General features: G+C 41.8%; 1 protein-coding gene across 1 annotated transcript in view; it reads left to right on the top strand.

Annotated features, from left to right (window-relative positions):
• LOC132870704 (NACHT, LRR and PYD domains-containing protein 12-like) overlaps positions 1–15,098 on the top strand; it is a 76,692-nt gene extending 61,594 nt beyond the window's left edge. Inside the window, exons 15-16 of the mRNA XM_060904503.1 lie at positions 10,188–10,361; positions 13,948–15,098. Coding sequence (XP_060760486.1) covers positions 10,188–10,361; positions 13,948–13,960 — 187 coding nt within the window. The 3' untranslated portion in view covers positions 13,961–15,098. The remainder of the gene's footprint in view (positions 1–10,187; positions 10,362–13,947) is intronic.
• Positions 15,099–17,787: the final 2,689 nt, after the last annotated feature.

Below are 17,787 nucleotides of genomic sequence, written 5' to 3' on the forward strand. Positions count from 1 at the left end.
AGTCATGAAGTGATCATTTCTCCTCAGAATCACTTTTAATTTAAAGAAATAATTAAAATGTCTGTACAATTAAATATGTGATCATTAAAAATCCAGTCAAGCAGAGATAAATTCTACAAAACCTGACTCTTCACTTAAACCTTTAAATTATTGACTTTTTGCTGAATCATTTGCACCTCGAGTAAACTTAATGTCAGTAACAGTGGGAATGTTTGAGTCATTATTAATAATAGCTTGTGATTGGTGAAGAGAATAGAGACAGTCCAACATGCGAGACATCATCTTCACAACCACTATTACACCAAGATGAAAATCTGTTGATGAAGTGTGTGTCATTGTGTCTCTGCAGGTTGTGGGGTTGTGGTGTCTCAGATGAAGGCTGTGCTGCTCTGAGTTCAGCTCTGAGATCAAACCCCTCACACCTGAGAGAACTGGATCTGTCTAATAATAATCTGGGAGACTCAGGAGTGAAGCGTCTCTGTGCTGTACTGGAGAATCCTCACTGTAAACTGGAGACACTGGGGTAAGATCGTCTCTCTGAGAGTCACATGACCTGCTCCTCAGTAAGACACATTCTCTAATAGTGAGACTGAAGCAGAGGTTTTAGGTTCATCATCAATGTCCTGAGGAGGAAGATTGTTTCTTTTCACTGCACACTGATGATTTGTCACAGAGTCTTTGGGTCAGATGGACGTATGTGAGAAGCTGCAGCACAAAACGGGACTTGATCCGACTGCAATGTGTCTGAAATGTATTACTTGACTTTCGAAATTAATGAAAATGAATTTTCACCAGATGAAAAAAAAAGTTCCCATCTGACCGTCTCAGATTTGTTTCACACTTTTTGAATAAAGTCACTGTTCCCAGTAAATAGTGTGTAAATTCCAGGCTTGTATCTGCATTAGTTTCTGAGATATCGAGGCTTTTAACAGGCAGCGTGGCTCCAATTTTACTGTAAATCAAGTGCAACAGAAAAACATTACAAAGATCAATTCATTATTATTTTTAACTTTTCTTTCTGGTTGCATGAAATTTTTAGGGATAGTGTGGAATGTAGAGTTTCTAAGTTATCTTTTTTTTTCAACTTCATCCCAGGACCCCCCAAAATCCAGCCCTGACGTGGATATTGATAATTGCTGTGGTGGGGTTTTTTTTGGGGGGGGGGGGCTTGTAACTGTTGTTGTTGTCCTCCACAGTATATTGTTGATGAAATTAAATAATGAAGATGATCTCAAAGTGCAGAGCTTCAGCTTTATTTTGATGAAACTTGCATCCAGATTGGGCGACTGGTGTTGAAATTACAGCACTGTTTATATGTGGTCCCTCTTTTTTGAGGGATGAAAAACTAATTAGACAAACAAACATCGTCATAAATTACACTGACATTTTTATTCCTCCGACACAGAGAGGTTTTCTGTCCATTTTTTCTGAAACTCTTGTTCGCACGCTGTCTCAAGAATGAGTGGCTGAATGTTTGTAGGATTTATATGGAATAATCATTGTTTACTTCTCTGATTCTACAATAATATAAATCTATAGTGTTCTATAAATGCACTCTGTAGACTCTGGAGAAACAAGTTTATTGCTGCTGTGTAGTGCACTATAAGTCTAGTAGAGAACCATCTGAGATTCAGTCTCTCTCTCTCTCTCTCTCTCTGATTAAAGTTCATGGTCTCTGCTGTTCTCTGTTCAGCTTCAGCTGCTGATGGTTTAATATCACACACAACATAGGAGAGAAACTCAATATAACACTCAGTATTATCATTATTAATTACACTGTTAATGAGAATAAACAGGTGATATTAAATCCTCATGACATTCTGAATAATAAAATTAATTTTACACTCATATTTAATGTAAGAATTACACCAAGATGAAAATCTGTTGATGAAGTGTGTGTCATTGTGTCTCTGCAGGTTGTGGGGTTGTGGTGTCTCAGATGAAGGCTGTGCTGCTCTGAGTTCAGCTCTGAGATCAAACCCCTCACACCTGAGACAACTGGATCTGAATAATAATAATCTGGGAGACTCAGGAGTGAAGCGTCTCTGTGCTGTACTGGAGAATCCTCACTGTAAACTGGAGACACTGGGGTAAGATCATCTCTCTGAGAGTCACATGACCTGCTCCTCAGTAAGACACATTCTCTAATAGTGAGACTGAAGCAGAGGTTTTAGGTTCATCATCAATGTCCTGAGGAGGAAGATTGTTTCTTTTCACTGCACACTGATGATTTGTCACAGAGTCTTTGGGTCAGATGGACGTATGTGAGAAGCTGCAGCACAAAACGGGACTTGATCCGACTGCAGTGTGTCTGAAATGTATTACTTGACTTTCGAAATTAATGAAAATGAATTTTCACCAGATGAAAAAAAAAGTTCCCAACTGACCGTCTCAGATTTGTTTCACACTTTTTGAATAAAGTCACTGTTCCCAGTAAATAGTGTGTAAAATTCCAGGCTTGTATCTGCATTAGTTTCTGAGATATCGAGGCGTTTAACAGGCAGCGTGGCTCCAATTTTACTGTAAATCAAGTGCAACAGAAAAACATTACAAAGATCAATTCATTATTATTTTTAACTTTTCTTTCTGGTTGCATGAAATTTTTAGGGATAGTGTGGAATGTAGAGTTTCAAAGTTATTTTTTTTTTCAACTTCATCCCAGGACCCCCCAAAATCCAGCCCTGACGTGGATATTGATAATTGCTGTGGTGTTTTTTTTTTTTTTTTGGGGGGGGGGGGGGGGGCTTGTAACTGTTGTTGTTGTCCTCCACAGTTTATTGTTGATGAAATTAAATAATGAAGATGATCTCAAAGTGCAGACCTTCAGCTTTATTTTGAGGAAACTTGCATCCAGATTGGGCGACTGGTGTTGAAATTACAGCACTGTTTATATGTGGTCCCTCTTTTTTGAGGGATGAAAAACTAATTAGACAAACAAACATCGTCATAAATTACACTGACATTTTTATTCCTCCGACACAGAGAGGTTTTCTGTCCATTTTTTCTGAAACTCTTGTTCGCACGCTGTCGCAAGAACGAGTGGCTGAATGTTTGTAGGATTTATATGGAATAATCATTGTTTACTTCTCTGATTCTACAATAATATAAATCTATAGTGTTCTATAAATGCACTCTGTAGACTCTGGAGAAACAAGTTTATTGCCCCTGTGTAGTGCACTATAAGTCTAGTAGAGAACCATCTGAGATTCAGTCTTTCTCTCTCTCTCTCTCTCTGATTAAAGTTCATGGTCTCTCTGCTGTTCTCTGTTCAGCTTCAGCTGCTGATGGTTTAATATCACACACAACAGAGGAGAGAAACTCAATATAACACTCAGTATTATCATTATTAATTACACTGTTAATGAGAATAAAGAGGTGATATTAAATCCTCATGACATTCTGAATAATAAAATTAATTTTACACTCATATTTAATGTAAGAATTACACCAAGATGAAAATCTGTTGATGAAGTGTGTGTCATTGTGTCTCTGCAGGTTGTGGGGTTGTGGTGTCTCAGATGAAGGCTGTGCTGCTCTGAGTTCAGCTCTGAGATCAAACCCCTCACACCTGAGACAACTGGATCTGAATAATAATAATCTGGGAGACTCCGGAGTGAAGCGTCTCTGTGCTCTACTGGAGAATCCTCACTGTAAACTGGAGACACTGGGGTAAGATCATCTCTCTGAGAGTCACAATAACTCACTAAAGCAGCAGTTAATAGTTGTATACAGTGTTATCAATTAAAATTTTCTGTAAAAATAAACATGCGGGCGGCACGGTGGTGTAGTGGTTAGTACTGTCGCCTCACAGCAAGAAGGTTCTGGGTTCGAACGCAGTTGCTGATGAGGGCCTTTCTGTGTGGAGTTTGCATGTTCTCCCCGTGTCTGTGTGGGTTTCCTCCGGGTGCTCCGGTTTCCCCCACAGTCCAAAGACATGCAGGTTCAGATAATTGGTGTCTCTAAATTGACCGTAGGTGTGAATGTGAGTGTGAATGGTTGTTTGTCTCTGTGTGTCAGCCAAGCGATGATCTGGTGTCTTGTCCAGGGTGAACCCTGCTTCTCACCCATCGTCAGCTGGGATAGGCTCCAGCTTGCGTGGGACCCTGCACAGGATAAGCGGCTACAGATAATGGATGGACCGATTGATGGATGGATGTAAAGCATTCAGAACAAATATATTAGTCATGAAGTGATCATTTCTCCTCAGAATCACTTTTACTTTAAAGAAATAATTAAAATGTCTTTACAATTAAATATGTGATCATTAAAAATCCAGTCAAGCAGAGATAAATTCTCCAAAACCTGACTCTTCACTTAAACCTTTAAATTATTGACTTTTTGATGAATCATTTGCACCTCGAGTAAACTTAATGTCAGTAACAGTGGGAATGTTTGAGTCATTATTAATAATAGCTTGTGATTGGTGAAGAGAATAGAGACAGTCCAACATGAGAGACATCATCTTCACAACCACTATTACACCAAGATGAAAATCTGTTGATGAAGTGTGTGTCATTGTGTCTCTGCAGGTTGTGGGGTTGTGGTGTCTCAGATGAAGGCTGTGCTGCTCTGAGTTCAGCTCTGAGATCAAACCCCTCACACCTGAGAGTACTGAATCTGAATAATAATAATCTGGGAGACTCAGGAGTGAAGCGTCTCTGTGCTGTACTGGAGAATCCTCACTGTAAACTGGAGACACTGGGGTAAGATCATCTCTCTGAGAGTCACATGACCTGCTGTCAACAGCTGGATGTCACAAAATTTTCTTCAGCTGAACACAGATAAAACAGAAGTAATTCTATTTGGAAAAAAAGATGAAAGACTCAGGATTACCACTATTCTTGACACAAAGGGGATTAAAACAAAAGAAATGGTTAAAAATCTTGGTGTTTTCATTGACAGCGAGCTAAACTGACAGGCACATGAAAGCAATCACTAAATTGGCATTTTATCACCTAAAAAACATTTCCAATCTAAGAGGACTTGTGTCAAAAAATGATCTGGAAAAACTTATACATGCCTTCATCTCTAGTAGGGTTGATTACTGCAATGGCCTTTTCACAGGCCTGCCAAAAAAGACCATCAAACGACTTCAGCTGGTTCAAAATGCAGCGGCGAGGGTTCTCACACGAACAAAAAGAACAGAGCACATTACTCCAATTCTAAGGTCCCTTCACTGGCTTCCAGTAAGCTACAGAATTGACTTTAAAGCATTGCTGCTGGTGTACAAATCTCTAAATGGTACAGGGCCCAATTACCTCTCTGATATGTTGCAGCGGCCTAACCCAATCAGATCTACCAGATCGCAGCAGCAAAATTTACTGGTAAAATCTGTTGTTAAAACAAAGTATGGTGAAGCAGCTTTTAGCTACTATGCAGTGCAGCTATGGAACCAATTCCCAGAGGACATTAAAAATGCTCCTGCTGTTGGCAGCTTCAAATCTTGACTAAAGACCAAGCTGTTCTCAGATGCTTTCTGCTAAATTATTAATATCATCATCTTTACAAGTTTTAAACTTTACTTAACTTTTACAGTCTTTGCATGTTTTAAACTTTACTTAACTTTTATTCTATTTTATTCTGCTGTTTTTTACTGAACTTTTACTTCATTTTATTGTTTTATTTTTACTATTGTTTAATTCTTCTTATTTTTTTCTCTCTTCTTCCCCCTTTATTTTTACATAATTACATATTTTATGTAATGTTTGAGTCATTATTAATAATAGCTTGTGATTGGTTAAGAGAATAGAGACAGTCCAACCAGGGGCGCTTTATCAGCACCCGTGGCCCAGGGGCTACTGGGTTTTTTGAAACCCCTCATAGGCTACCTGTCAACCCTACCCTTACCGTTGGCCAGGAAAACACTCTTATTTTATTTGCAATATGTGTCAAGCATTTACAGTGTAAGCGCGTAATTAGCCTAGAAGCCTACGATAGGTTACGTTTGGCTCAGCGTAGCTGCGCAAGGCCCACGCTCACATCGCTCAACACATCCGACCACAGAGGGAGAGAAGAACGCGCGCATTATCATTACAGAGCCGGTTCTGATTATTACCACGGACAGGACAGTGATACTGCGTAACTTTCACGCAGGGGCATGGCCAGAGATAACCACACAAGCGCGCATGCACTATAATGTAGACCTATGTGTTGTAAACATAAAACACACACACCTACAGACAAGTCCTTTTAAAAAATAAAATACATAAAAATAGCTCGGCGGCATGAAAACAAACATTCACTGCAAGTCAAGGTACTTGGCTCAGTGGCCACATGAAATGTAAACACCATGGACAGCGGCCAAACTCATAACTCTACAGACCGAAATACACGAAACCAAGTCCTACTAAGGTCTATTTTACCGATCTATGTTCAAGCATCATGCAAGTCTTCCTTCTCCTTGAATAAGACTGTGCATTCAACTGCCTTTTTGACATGACTGCATCGAAATACCACTTGCAACAATATTTCACGCACTCCATCAAGAAAAAAGTTAAACATGATGAACACGGGCATACTGTTTTGAGCATATGATTTTTTAAAAAGAAACTAGCTACATCAAAGTCCTTCAATAAACCCATCCTTTCGCGCAAATGAGCTTAACCTAGTTCAAAGCATGACGCTAGCAGTAGCTGCATAAGGCAAAATCATGTGGGCCTTTCGTCAACAACAAGCCACGGCGGGCAAACATTAATAATCAAGTGTCCTTACCTTAAAACGTTGTCTTGACCACAGAACTTCTCAAGTATTTCACTTAAATCCACACGGGTTAACAACACACCCAACACAGCTAGCGAGAAACGTGGATATGTATTGCTTTGTATTGCTATTCCCCTCAGTATGCTTACTCTGTCTGCTGCCCGAACTGTGAAAATTATAGGCTACAATCTTTTCATCAATTTCTTCAGTAGATGCCGTTTTAGACATTTTATTATCCCCATCGAAATATGCTATTACATATATATATGTATGTAATAGCATATTTCACAAACGTAAAAAACAGTACCTTAATGTAATAATATGCTATCTGTTACCTCGTAGCATATCTAGGGTGACCACCGACATGAGTCTGTAAGTTAGGACACTTGTGTCCAAAAGTGAGGACAAAGGCCCTAAAATTAGGACACTGTCGCGTTACGGGTGGGTAAGAAAAACTTATAAAAAAACCGTATGAAGTCAATATATATTTCTTAACTTGGAACACCTATCAAAAAGAGAAATGTGGAAAATGATGGTCAAGACCATGTCAACAAGAAACAAAACATCACTAAAGTCACTGTAAAGAGTTGTGTCCATCTATAGACACTGAAAAAACAGTCTTTGCCATGCCATAGGCCAACAAATTTATTCACTTGAAAATGACCATCAAAAAGAAAAAAAAAAGAAAAATTGAAAAATGAGTCAAGAAACATTTAGGCCTACTGTCATTTAGCCTACTATACTGGCCTTGGCTTATCCACAGGAACTAAACTAAAAACAAAACATCGTTGTGTTCATTTATGCTCATCCAAAAAATATCAAAAAGAAAAACATGAAAAATGACAGTCAACCATGTCATTTACATTTGGCCTATAACCTTACCTGTCAACTTTTGCGGAGCAGTCTAAACTCCTGTACGAGTGATGGTGTTTAATGGTGTGGAACAATTTAGTCAGCTCAGCAGCAGTGGTTTTGTCATCGATTGGGGTTGGTAGAGCTGGGGCAAAAAATGATGCTAAAGATGACTGTCCAGCACTGCTGGCATTCTCTCTGTGGCGGTCTGTGTCCGCGTGTCTGTCTATCGCACCTTTCCCTCTGCTCCCCACATCAATGTCAATGCGACAGAGCTTGCAGAAGGTGAAGTGTTCTCCTTTTTGGCTCTTGCTGACAAAACGATGCTCTGAGCACCAAGCATTTTTAAAGGATGTCTTTCGTTTCGGCATGAGTATTGTTCAACAGCATGCGCGCCAACATTCATAGGTTTTTCCCTACAAACATTCGCACTGCGCGCGCAGCTCGGAGGAGCAAAAATCAGTCAATCGCGTGAGCGCAGCTTCTGAGTGACAGCAGCTTCCAGCCAATCAGAGGCTGCAGAGGCTCCATCAGCTGCACGCGCAGCACGAATGTTTGTATACGAGAAATCCCTGTAGGCTATCTTTGTCTGTATGTCATTGCAGAAGAGCAAGTGTAAATAATGGGCGGGGATTTGTGACGATTGATGCAACGGTGGCGGCTGAGGGTCCGAAATGAGGACAAAATGTAAAAAGTGAGGACGCGTGACAGACGTCCGGACAGACGGCTCTAAAACCGGACTGTCCGGACGAAATCCAGACAAATGGTCACCCTAATGGCCCTTTTCCACTACCCTTTTTCAGCTCACTTCAGCTCGCTTCAGCTCACTTCAGCCCGACACGGCTCGCGTTTCGACTACCAAAAACCAGCACGACTCAGCTCGCTTCAGCCCTGCTTAGCCCCTAAAACTCGCACCGTTTTGGAGTGGGGCTGAAGCGAGCCAAACCGTGCTGACTGAGGCTGGGGGCGTGAGCAGACACTCCCCTGTGCACTGATTGGTGAGGAGGAGTGTCCTCACATGCCCACACACGCCCCGCGAGCGCGCTGGGATCTGTCAACACCGCAAACCCGGAAGGAGAATAATTACGAATTACGAGAATTTCTGAAGCCTTATGCGCCTCGCCTCATCTATACGCTCTTGCCAGTATCTGTCCGCGTTGTCAAGCCACAGCACCAAGACCAGCAACACTAACGACTCCATGTCCTCCATGTTTATTGTTTACTATTCGGGTCGTGAGACTACCGCTGAAAAGATCACTGAATCAGTGACATACAGAGCATCGTGGACGAGTTCGCGGAGCGCAAGGCTCGTCGTATGCCCTTCAAATAATGCGCGCAGTAGGCTATTGATGTTTTATTATGAGCCATGTACAGTATGTAGCCGAATGTTTTTTTGTTTCTGAGTTACATGCTCGTTTGAAGGACTTAATGTACAAAATAACATAGTTGCACCCCGTAGTGTTGAAATTGGTAAACACAGTGCATTCAGTGAGGTTTGCACCGCCCTCCTTTTATTTCTGACTCTTCCTGTCACTGCTGCAACCTCTGAGCGCTCATTCGTATGCCCTTCAAATAATGCGCGCAGTATAGGCTATTGATGTTTTATTATGAGCCATGTACAGTATCCTAATGTTTTTTGTTTCTGAGTTACATGTTCGTTTGAAGGACTTGATGTACTAAATAACATAGTTGCACCCGGTAGTGTTGAAATTGGTAAACACCGCAGTTGCGGACATTTTGTAGCCTAAAATGATGTTATGATAAGCTTTAATAAAGGGTCCGGTCATTTGCCCCGCCCCCGGCCCGGCTCTGACTTGTTCCGCCACTGTCACTGATGTCACTGTTTGCGCTGCTTAACGACATCACATGACGTCCACCCACTTTCGCTAACTCCACCCAATGTGTCCACCCACTTCCAGCCAGCACGGTTCAGCGCGGTTGTAGTCGAAATGCAACTCCAACAGCCCCGCTCAGCTCGACTCAGCTCGACTCGGCACGGCACGGCTCAGCCGCGTTTGTAGTGGAAAAGCGGCATAAGCATATCTAGCCTAGCTGCACAGAGCCTAGCTGCTGGTACGGCTGATAACTGTTAAGTAGCTGATATTCTGAACAGATTGGTGATCCTTACCTTAAAAAAGTCTGTGACTTTAGGCAACGATTCTATCATTACCTGCATCTCTCTCTTTTTTTTCCTTTTATGCGCCCCGCTAACATGTGAACGCTTCATCTTTCAAAGCCTCTAAATTTGTGTCTCAGTAGTCTGCAGTCTTTGGCGCGCTTTCGTGCGTGACGTTACATTTTGTTACATTTTATTCTGGTCCAGTTGTGAGTGTTAGTTTCGTGAACCACATCCACCATGTCTCTTACAGAAGGCTACTGTGCGCTCATTTATTTCTAACCTTATTTCTATCCGTACATTAATGTAGGCCCACGATTCCGACAGTTTATTATTTTATTAATATTACAAGGCCCCTTCACGAGGCCCCTGATTGGCTGTGGCCCAGGGGCTTGAGCCCCCCGAAGCCCCCCCCCCCTAAAGTGCCGGTGAGTCCAACATGAGAGACATCATCTTCACAACCACTATTACACCAAAATGAAAATCTGTTGATGAAGTGTGTGTCATTGTGTCTCTGCAGGTTGTGGGGTTGTGGTGTCTCAGATGAAGGCTGTGCTGCTCTGAGTTCAGCTCTGAGATCAAACCTCTCACACCTGAGACAACTGGATCTGTCTGGGAATAAAATAGGAGACTCAGGAGAGAAGCTGCTCTCTGCTCTTAAGGATGATGAACATTACAAACTACAGACACTCACGTAAGTAATAAACTTTTTAGGTGAATGTTGGAGAGGAAAAAGAATTTAATCTCATTATAATTTTTCTTTAATTTCAGTAAATGTCACATGACCAGGCCATGAAATGAAACCAGTTTTAAAAATTTTCACTGTGTTCTATTTAATCAACTTTTTCCTCCCAGTTGTCTTTAATGCTGTTTGTTGTTCAGTAAAATTGATTTAAAATTCATCTGAAAGCAGAAGATGGAGTCAGTCAGAGTCTCCAAAATGTCCCGTCTGAGTGCATGAGAGTGATTGTAAATGAGCACCTCGTCTCCTTGTGACACCCTGCTGTCTCTGACTTCATCCTGCTGCTTTTGTCTGAATAAGATGATCTCGGCTTTTCCCTGTTTCTGATCAGCAGCACACTTTCTTCTCAACTCTCCTCAAAACTCAGTAAAATGATCATCTTTAATGCCACACTGCCACAAATATGTGATTTAAGGAGCCACTTTACTCACTCTGACACTCCTTCTTGCTCTCCACCTCCACACCATGTCTTCTGTCGTTCCTGTAAAATTCACCTCGGCTTCTTCTTAAAGGACCCATGGCACGGTGGTTTGTTGATGCTTTAAACGGGCTTGTGGAGGCTTCCGAATGTTATATCCACAGCCTTTCTCGAAATGAACCCTCGGCAGGTAGATATAGCCTCCTGGGAGAAAGCCCCATTTCAGCCCTTTTCCCAGTGCGTCGTTTTGCTAATGAGAAGCATGGAGGCGGGCCATGGGGGGAGGGGGCGGGGCTTGACCAGGCTGCGGGCATGCTACCTGGCTAACTGCAGGAAGCGGTTAGCTGCACAGCTAATGTAGCCATTGCTAGGCTAACGCACCGATTTTAAAACAATGCAAAACGACTTAACAGTTATACACTTATTTGTTCTGTGTTTGTTGCTGATGCGGCAGGGATGCTTGGTACGGACCCAGGCTTCAGTGACAGTTGATGTGCAAAACCTGCCCTGTACTGTCCCAAGTTGTGGAAACATTCATCAGGAAAATGCTTCCAACAAACATACACCGTCTTAGGTAGACTCGACGGCGTATTATTGGAGTAAATAAAATTAAGCCACTGCGTCTTCAGGGGCTCTCCCATCGGCAGTAAAAACAGACTCCTTTCTGTGTTGTCACATCCATGTACAGTGCAATTTCCATGTTTCGCTCACATAGGTGGTGTAAAGTTATCCTACCTCTTCGATTTGTCCTACCAAGCCTACTGCGCATGCGCGAAGCCTACTGCGCATGCGCGAAGCCTACTGCGCATGCGCAAAGCCTACTGCACATGCGCGAAGCCTACTGCACATGTGCAGAACACATGACGTCATTACAATGAGCAAGTTCTCATACAGACCGTTTTATTATACAAAACAAGTCATTACAAATTATTTGACTCGGCCAAAGACTCGACCAATACGCACAAAACATAAAAATCGGCACATGCGTGAAATACTCACCGATTTTCTATCAGCCCAGCTGATCGGTAGGACAAAACTACTGTTGAATTTTCCTACCCTCCTGGATTTCGCGCATGCGCAGTAGGCTTGGTAGGACGGGCAATCCATACAGTGGGTGGGAATCCAGAGGGGGGGCGTGGGGATCATCTCCCTTGCTGACGTAGGCAAGGGAAGAGCTTATCAACACGCCATTTTGATGCGCCATTCTCAAATGTTGGGCATAGTTTGGTTTACACATTATGAAATTTCTAGCCACTGGGGTGACTTAAGAAGGTCAGAGGAACTCATTTTAACGTTAAAAAACCTCAGAAAGTGAAAATTTCATGCCATGGGACCTTTAAAGTCTGCACTTAAATCTACATGTAGAACAAGAGATCAAACCCACCGCATTGTTAGTTATTGTTTAAAAAGCTCCAAAGCCTGTGATTGGATAAGAGCAGTGATGTGATGGGAAACGTCTGCTCACTTTCCTGTTAGATCTTGTGAAGTTCTCGTTTGTTGGAGCTCAATGTTAGAACACAGATATTATATACCGTAAAATACCAAATAATAGCCCGGGCGATTATTTGTCTCAATCACGTAAGAGACCCGGCGCGTATTAGAGACTAGGCGGCTATTTGGAACAGGCGATTAATTCCTTCTTCACAAATACCTTCCCCAAAATCTACCTCAAAATGGGGAAAAAATCATTCTCAGATAGGCCTACTTTTAACCAGTATAACTTACAGTTTGTTTAGAGTTAGATTACAGATAGCACGGTGCCGACTTCGGGGAATTTTGAAGACGCAGAATGCATCTTCGCATGGCACAGTCGGGGTGGAAAAAGGATAAATCACACACCTTTTCCTGTTAATGACTAGTTAAGCGCATGCTTTACAAAATAATCAAGAAACCACACCATTGTCTGTGCGCAACACTGTGATTTAATTACTCTGCAAAGTTATGGTCACTTGCTATCACCCTCACCCATGCAGCCTCCACCCTTTGCGCTTCGCGATGTCTGTCAATCTGAAATTGCATGGAGGGCGCGACGTTGAAGCAACATAATTAGGGTGCGAAGTGTCAAACCAAAGGGTTTTTTCTTATGCTGAAAAATAAGTGACCTGCAGTGGCTACATACTGTCATCTTGCATCACGTTTCTCTCCAAGACGTCTCCCTATTTGGCCGATATGAGCCTATTCCCCGAGTGAGTTGGTACGGTGGCTCGACCCCGTAGAAAACTTAAAGTTCGGATGAAAGTTAGTTGAATAGGTTACTGACTTGTAGGCCTACATGTTGCCTGCCTGACGCGTGCTTCTGCCCAACTTGCACGACAGATTACTTGTTGAAAAGGCCCCTTGGATTAGATTGGCCGCGAGCAGACTGAAATGCATGTTAGAACGCTCTCACCTTTTTTGTAAAGCGTCTTCCAGATCCGAATGGGTAAGGGCAAGTGAAATGGTATAAGGTCTTTAATAAAACTCAGTGTGTGCTTTGACGCATGCATTCGGCAATTTAGGTCGTTTAACAGAAGCAGCAGTCCAACCTTGGAAACCCGCAGTCCTCAATGTCACCACACACGCTGGCTTTCGTTGGGTATACCCAAAGGGGTGGCTAAGACATCTGTCAAAAGTTACGGAGTTGCATTCCTCAAGAAATATTACGGTAGACCAAGATTATAACATTGAAATGGCATGTTTATTATCACGTAACAAAATGTTGTAAACAGTATTATAGAAATAATTTCATTCATTCATTCATTCATTCATTCATTCATATTGTTTCGGTAGAAAACTATGCAATGCAAAATCGTTTAAACACCAGAAAACCAGAAAAGTGCTGGGCCTCAAGATTCTAGATAGAACGTTCGGACGCTTTTTTTTTTTTAGACCCCGGCGAGTATTCGGAACCGGCCTTTATTTGTCACAACACACGCGTACACCCGGCCGTTAAAAGGAACTCGGCGGTTAATTGGAACTCGGCTATTATTTGGTATTTTACGGTAAGACTAAATAAATGTTGAATTAAATTATAAACAGGAGATAATAATGTTTCTCTTGGAGCAGAGATGATTACATGCTGTTGGTCATGAAGTACCACAGTCCAGTGTGTGGGGATTAATCCAGATGTTTTTCTTTTATTTTCAGGGTGTGATGAACATCTGTGTGTGAGATGAAGACTCTGGTGTTCCTGCATTTCCATGTTGGGGAACAGACAGCACATTCATAAACACGTCAGTCATTTAGTTCTAACAAATGAAAGAGACTCGGAGACGTGGTCAGTGTGTGTTCATGGTGCACAGTGAATCAGACTGCACACAATTCTACACTGAATGTGGAACAACTTGGGATCTGCATGAAACTGCCTGGACCTCAGTCCCTTAAAAACCCTGAAAGAGCAGGTGAAAAAGCACAGGGACTCGAGCTGAACCCAGTCAGTGGAAGAGGGAGCTGAAATGGACAGGAACAGTTTCAGGACATTGGTGGGATTCTCACCTGACAGGATCGGCATTTGGGGAGTTAATCTGAGGAAGCCCCGAGGAGACTCACTACAAGGCACATTTATCACTTTGTCCTTTGGTTGGTATTTAATATACACTCACTGAACACTTTATTAGGAACACCTGGACAGCCCCACCTTGTTGATGAGAGGGTTCACCGGAGAACGGCCAGACTGGTTTGAGCTGACAGAAAGGCTACAGTAACTCAGATAACCACTCTGTACAATTGTGGTGAGCAGAAAAGCATCTCAAAATGCACAACACACTGAACACTGAGGTGGATGACCACGTCGGGTTCCACTTCTGTCAGCCAAGAACAGAAAGCTGAGGCTGCAGTGGGCACAGGATCACCACAACTGGACAGGTGAAGAGTGAAAAAACGTAGCCTGGTCTGATGAACCTCGATTTCTGCTGAGGCTCACAGGTGGTGGCGTCAGAATTTGGCACCAACAGCATGAATTAGTGTTCCTAATAATGTGCTCTGTGACTGTAGATTAGATCTTTTTGTTACAGGATCAGACCAAAGCTGTTCTTTATTTTCTTTGATATATTTGATCCTGATTTTTTTTTCTGGTATCAGCTGATCAAACCCGATATGGGATCAGTGCCATCACTTTTACTTAAATCTAAACTAATTACAGTATGTTACGTAATTGTATCAAATACATTTTGAAGAACTAGTGTAATTATTTTGTCATTTAAAAATTGTTTATGCATGTAAAATTATTTTTATTGAATTTTCAACTCAGTTGTTTAATAAATTCATGTTTAAAAATAAAATATATAAGAGCTCATTTGGGTGCTGTGTTATCTGTGATTTCTTGGTATTTAGGGTGTATTGGTATTCTCTCTCTCTCTCTCTCTCTCTCTCTCTCTCTCACACACACGCACGATGAAAGATCTGGAGAAACACAACAGTTTTTGCAAAACAAAAGCGTTTTTATTACAACCCCGATTCCAAAAAAGTTGTGACAAAGTACAAATTGTAAATAAAAACGGAATGCAATGATGTGGAAGTTTCAAAATTCCATATTTTATTCAGAATAGAACATAGATGACATATCAAATGTTTAAACTGAGAAAATGTGTCATTTAAAGAGAAAAATTAGGTGATTTTAAATTTCATGACAACAACACATCTCAAAAAAGTTGGGACAAGGCCATGTTTACCACTGTGAGACATCCCCTTTTCTCTTTACAACAGTCTGTAAATGTCTGGGGACTGAGGAGACAAGTTGCTCAAGTTTAGGGATAGGAATGTTAACCCATTCTTGTCTAATGTAGGATTCTAGTTGCTCAACTGTCTTAGGTCTTTTTTGTTGTATCTTCCGTTTTATGATGCGCCAAATGTTTTCTATGGGTGAAAGATCTGGACTGCAGGCTGGCCAGTTCAGTACCCGGACCCTTCTTCTACGCAGCCATGATGCTGTAATTGATGCAGTATGTGGTTTGGCATTGTCATGTTGGAAAATGCAAGGTCTTCCCTGAAAGAGACGTCGTCTGGATGGGAGCATATGTTGCTCTAGAACCTGGATATACCTTTCAGCATTGATGGTGTCTTTCCAGATGTGTAAGCTGCCCATGCCACATGCACTAATGTAACCCCATACCATCAGAGATGCAGGCTTCTGAACTGAGCGCTGATAACAACTTGGGTCATCCTTCTCCTCTTTAGTCCGAATGACACGGCGTCCCTGATTTCCATAAAGAACTTCAAATTTTGATTCGTCTGACCACAGAACAGTTTTCCACTTTGCCACAGTCCATTTTAAATGAGCCTTGGCCCAGAGAAGACGTCTGCGCTTCTGGATCATGTTTAGATACGGCTTCTTCTTTGAACTATAGAGTTTTAGCTGGCAACGGTGGATGGCACGGTGAATTGTGTTCACAGATAATGTTCTCTGGAAATATTCATGAGCCCATTTTGTGATTTCCAATACAGAAGCATGCCTGTATGTGATGCAGTGCCGTCTAAGGGCCCGAAGATCACGGGCACCCAGTATGGTTTTCCGGCCTTGACCCTTACGCACAGAGATTCTTCCAGATTCTCTGAATCTTTTGATGATATTATGCACTGTAGATGATGATATGTTCAAACTATTTGCAATTTTACACTGTCGAACTCCTTTCTGATATTGCTCCACTATTTGTCGGCGCAGAATTAGTGGGATTGGTGATCCTCTTCCCATCTTTACTTCTGAGAGCCGCTGCCACTCCAAGATGCTCTTTTTATACCCAGTCATGTTAATGACCTATTGCCAATTGACCTAATGAGTTGCAATTTGGTCCTCCAGCTGTTCCTTTTTTTGTACCTTTAACTTTTCCACCCTCTTATTGCCCCTGTCCCAACTTTTTTGAGATGTGTTGCTGTCATGAAATTTCAAATGAGCCAATATTTGGCATGAAATTTCAAAATATCTCACTTTCAACATTTGATATGTTGTCTATGTTCTATTGCGAATACAATATCAGTTTTTGAGATTTGTAAATTATTGCATTCTGTTTTTATTTACAATTTGTACTTTTTCCCAATTTTTTTGGAATCGGAATTGTATACTATATATTTTTGGTCCCAACATTATCATTATATCTGTCCCGACCTAACGTTATGCACAAGTGCTGCAGAGTTGTATTTAAAACTATTATTTTTAAGTGTTAAATGTTGCTCACTGAAAATTAACTTCTGGTTTGCCATCATTTTTATTTTAATGGTTGTCTGGGAGCTGGAGCGGGCAGCACTATTTACATGGAGGTGCTTTGTCCTTTTTCTTCATTATGTCAGGCTCACAATAAACTGAGATCATCTCCAAAGAAGTTCTAGTGTCAGAGCGTTTTTGTCTAAAACACAACGCAGAACCACACTGGTCACACATGCACCTGTTCCGGATTAGAGCGCAATCACAGCACACTCTTATAAGGACCTCAAAATACACTAACTTTGAGAAGTATATGCGCCGTACCTAGTGTCTCATGTTACCAGGCTTTTGTCTAAACGGGGGAACAGGGGCGCTGTGCCCTCTTACTCTCGGCGTGCGCCCCCTTACCGACTCCGTGAAAACATCCCAGCAACACTACGTGACAATGTGTCTGATCATCAAATACGTTATAATTGCTCCAAAAATATTCCAATCATAGTAGATACACCGCCAGACGGTGCAAAAACAATACGAATTGGCGTTTTCCAGACTGAGGCGCCATGTTGTTTAGTTGTTTACTTGTCGCGGCTGCTCTCGCGAGATTTGACATGGGTTACATACAAGGTCAGCTGACTTGTAGAGCGAGATTTCTCGAGACTGAATGACCTTTCACCCACCGGCGCGGGAGCTTTTGACAGAAGTAGTTCGCGAGTTGTTTTTGTTGACACTTGGGCATTTAAAGATGTCATCCCGCGGCACGAACCGGAAGAAAGCCAAAGACTGTCCGGGGCAGAAGAAGATTACTTCTTTCTTTTTCAATGTTGACAGACAATTTGTTACAATTT

Source organism: Neoarius graeffei, chromosome 22, assembly GCF_027579695.1.
Source record: "Neoarius graeffei isolate fNeoGra1 chromosome 22, fNeoGra1.pri, whole genome shotgun sequence".
NCBI classification, from domain to species: domain Eukaryota; kingdom Metazoa; phylum Chordata; class Actinopteri; order Siluriformes; family Ariidae; genus Neoarius; species Neoarius graeffei.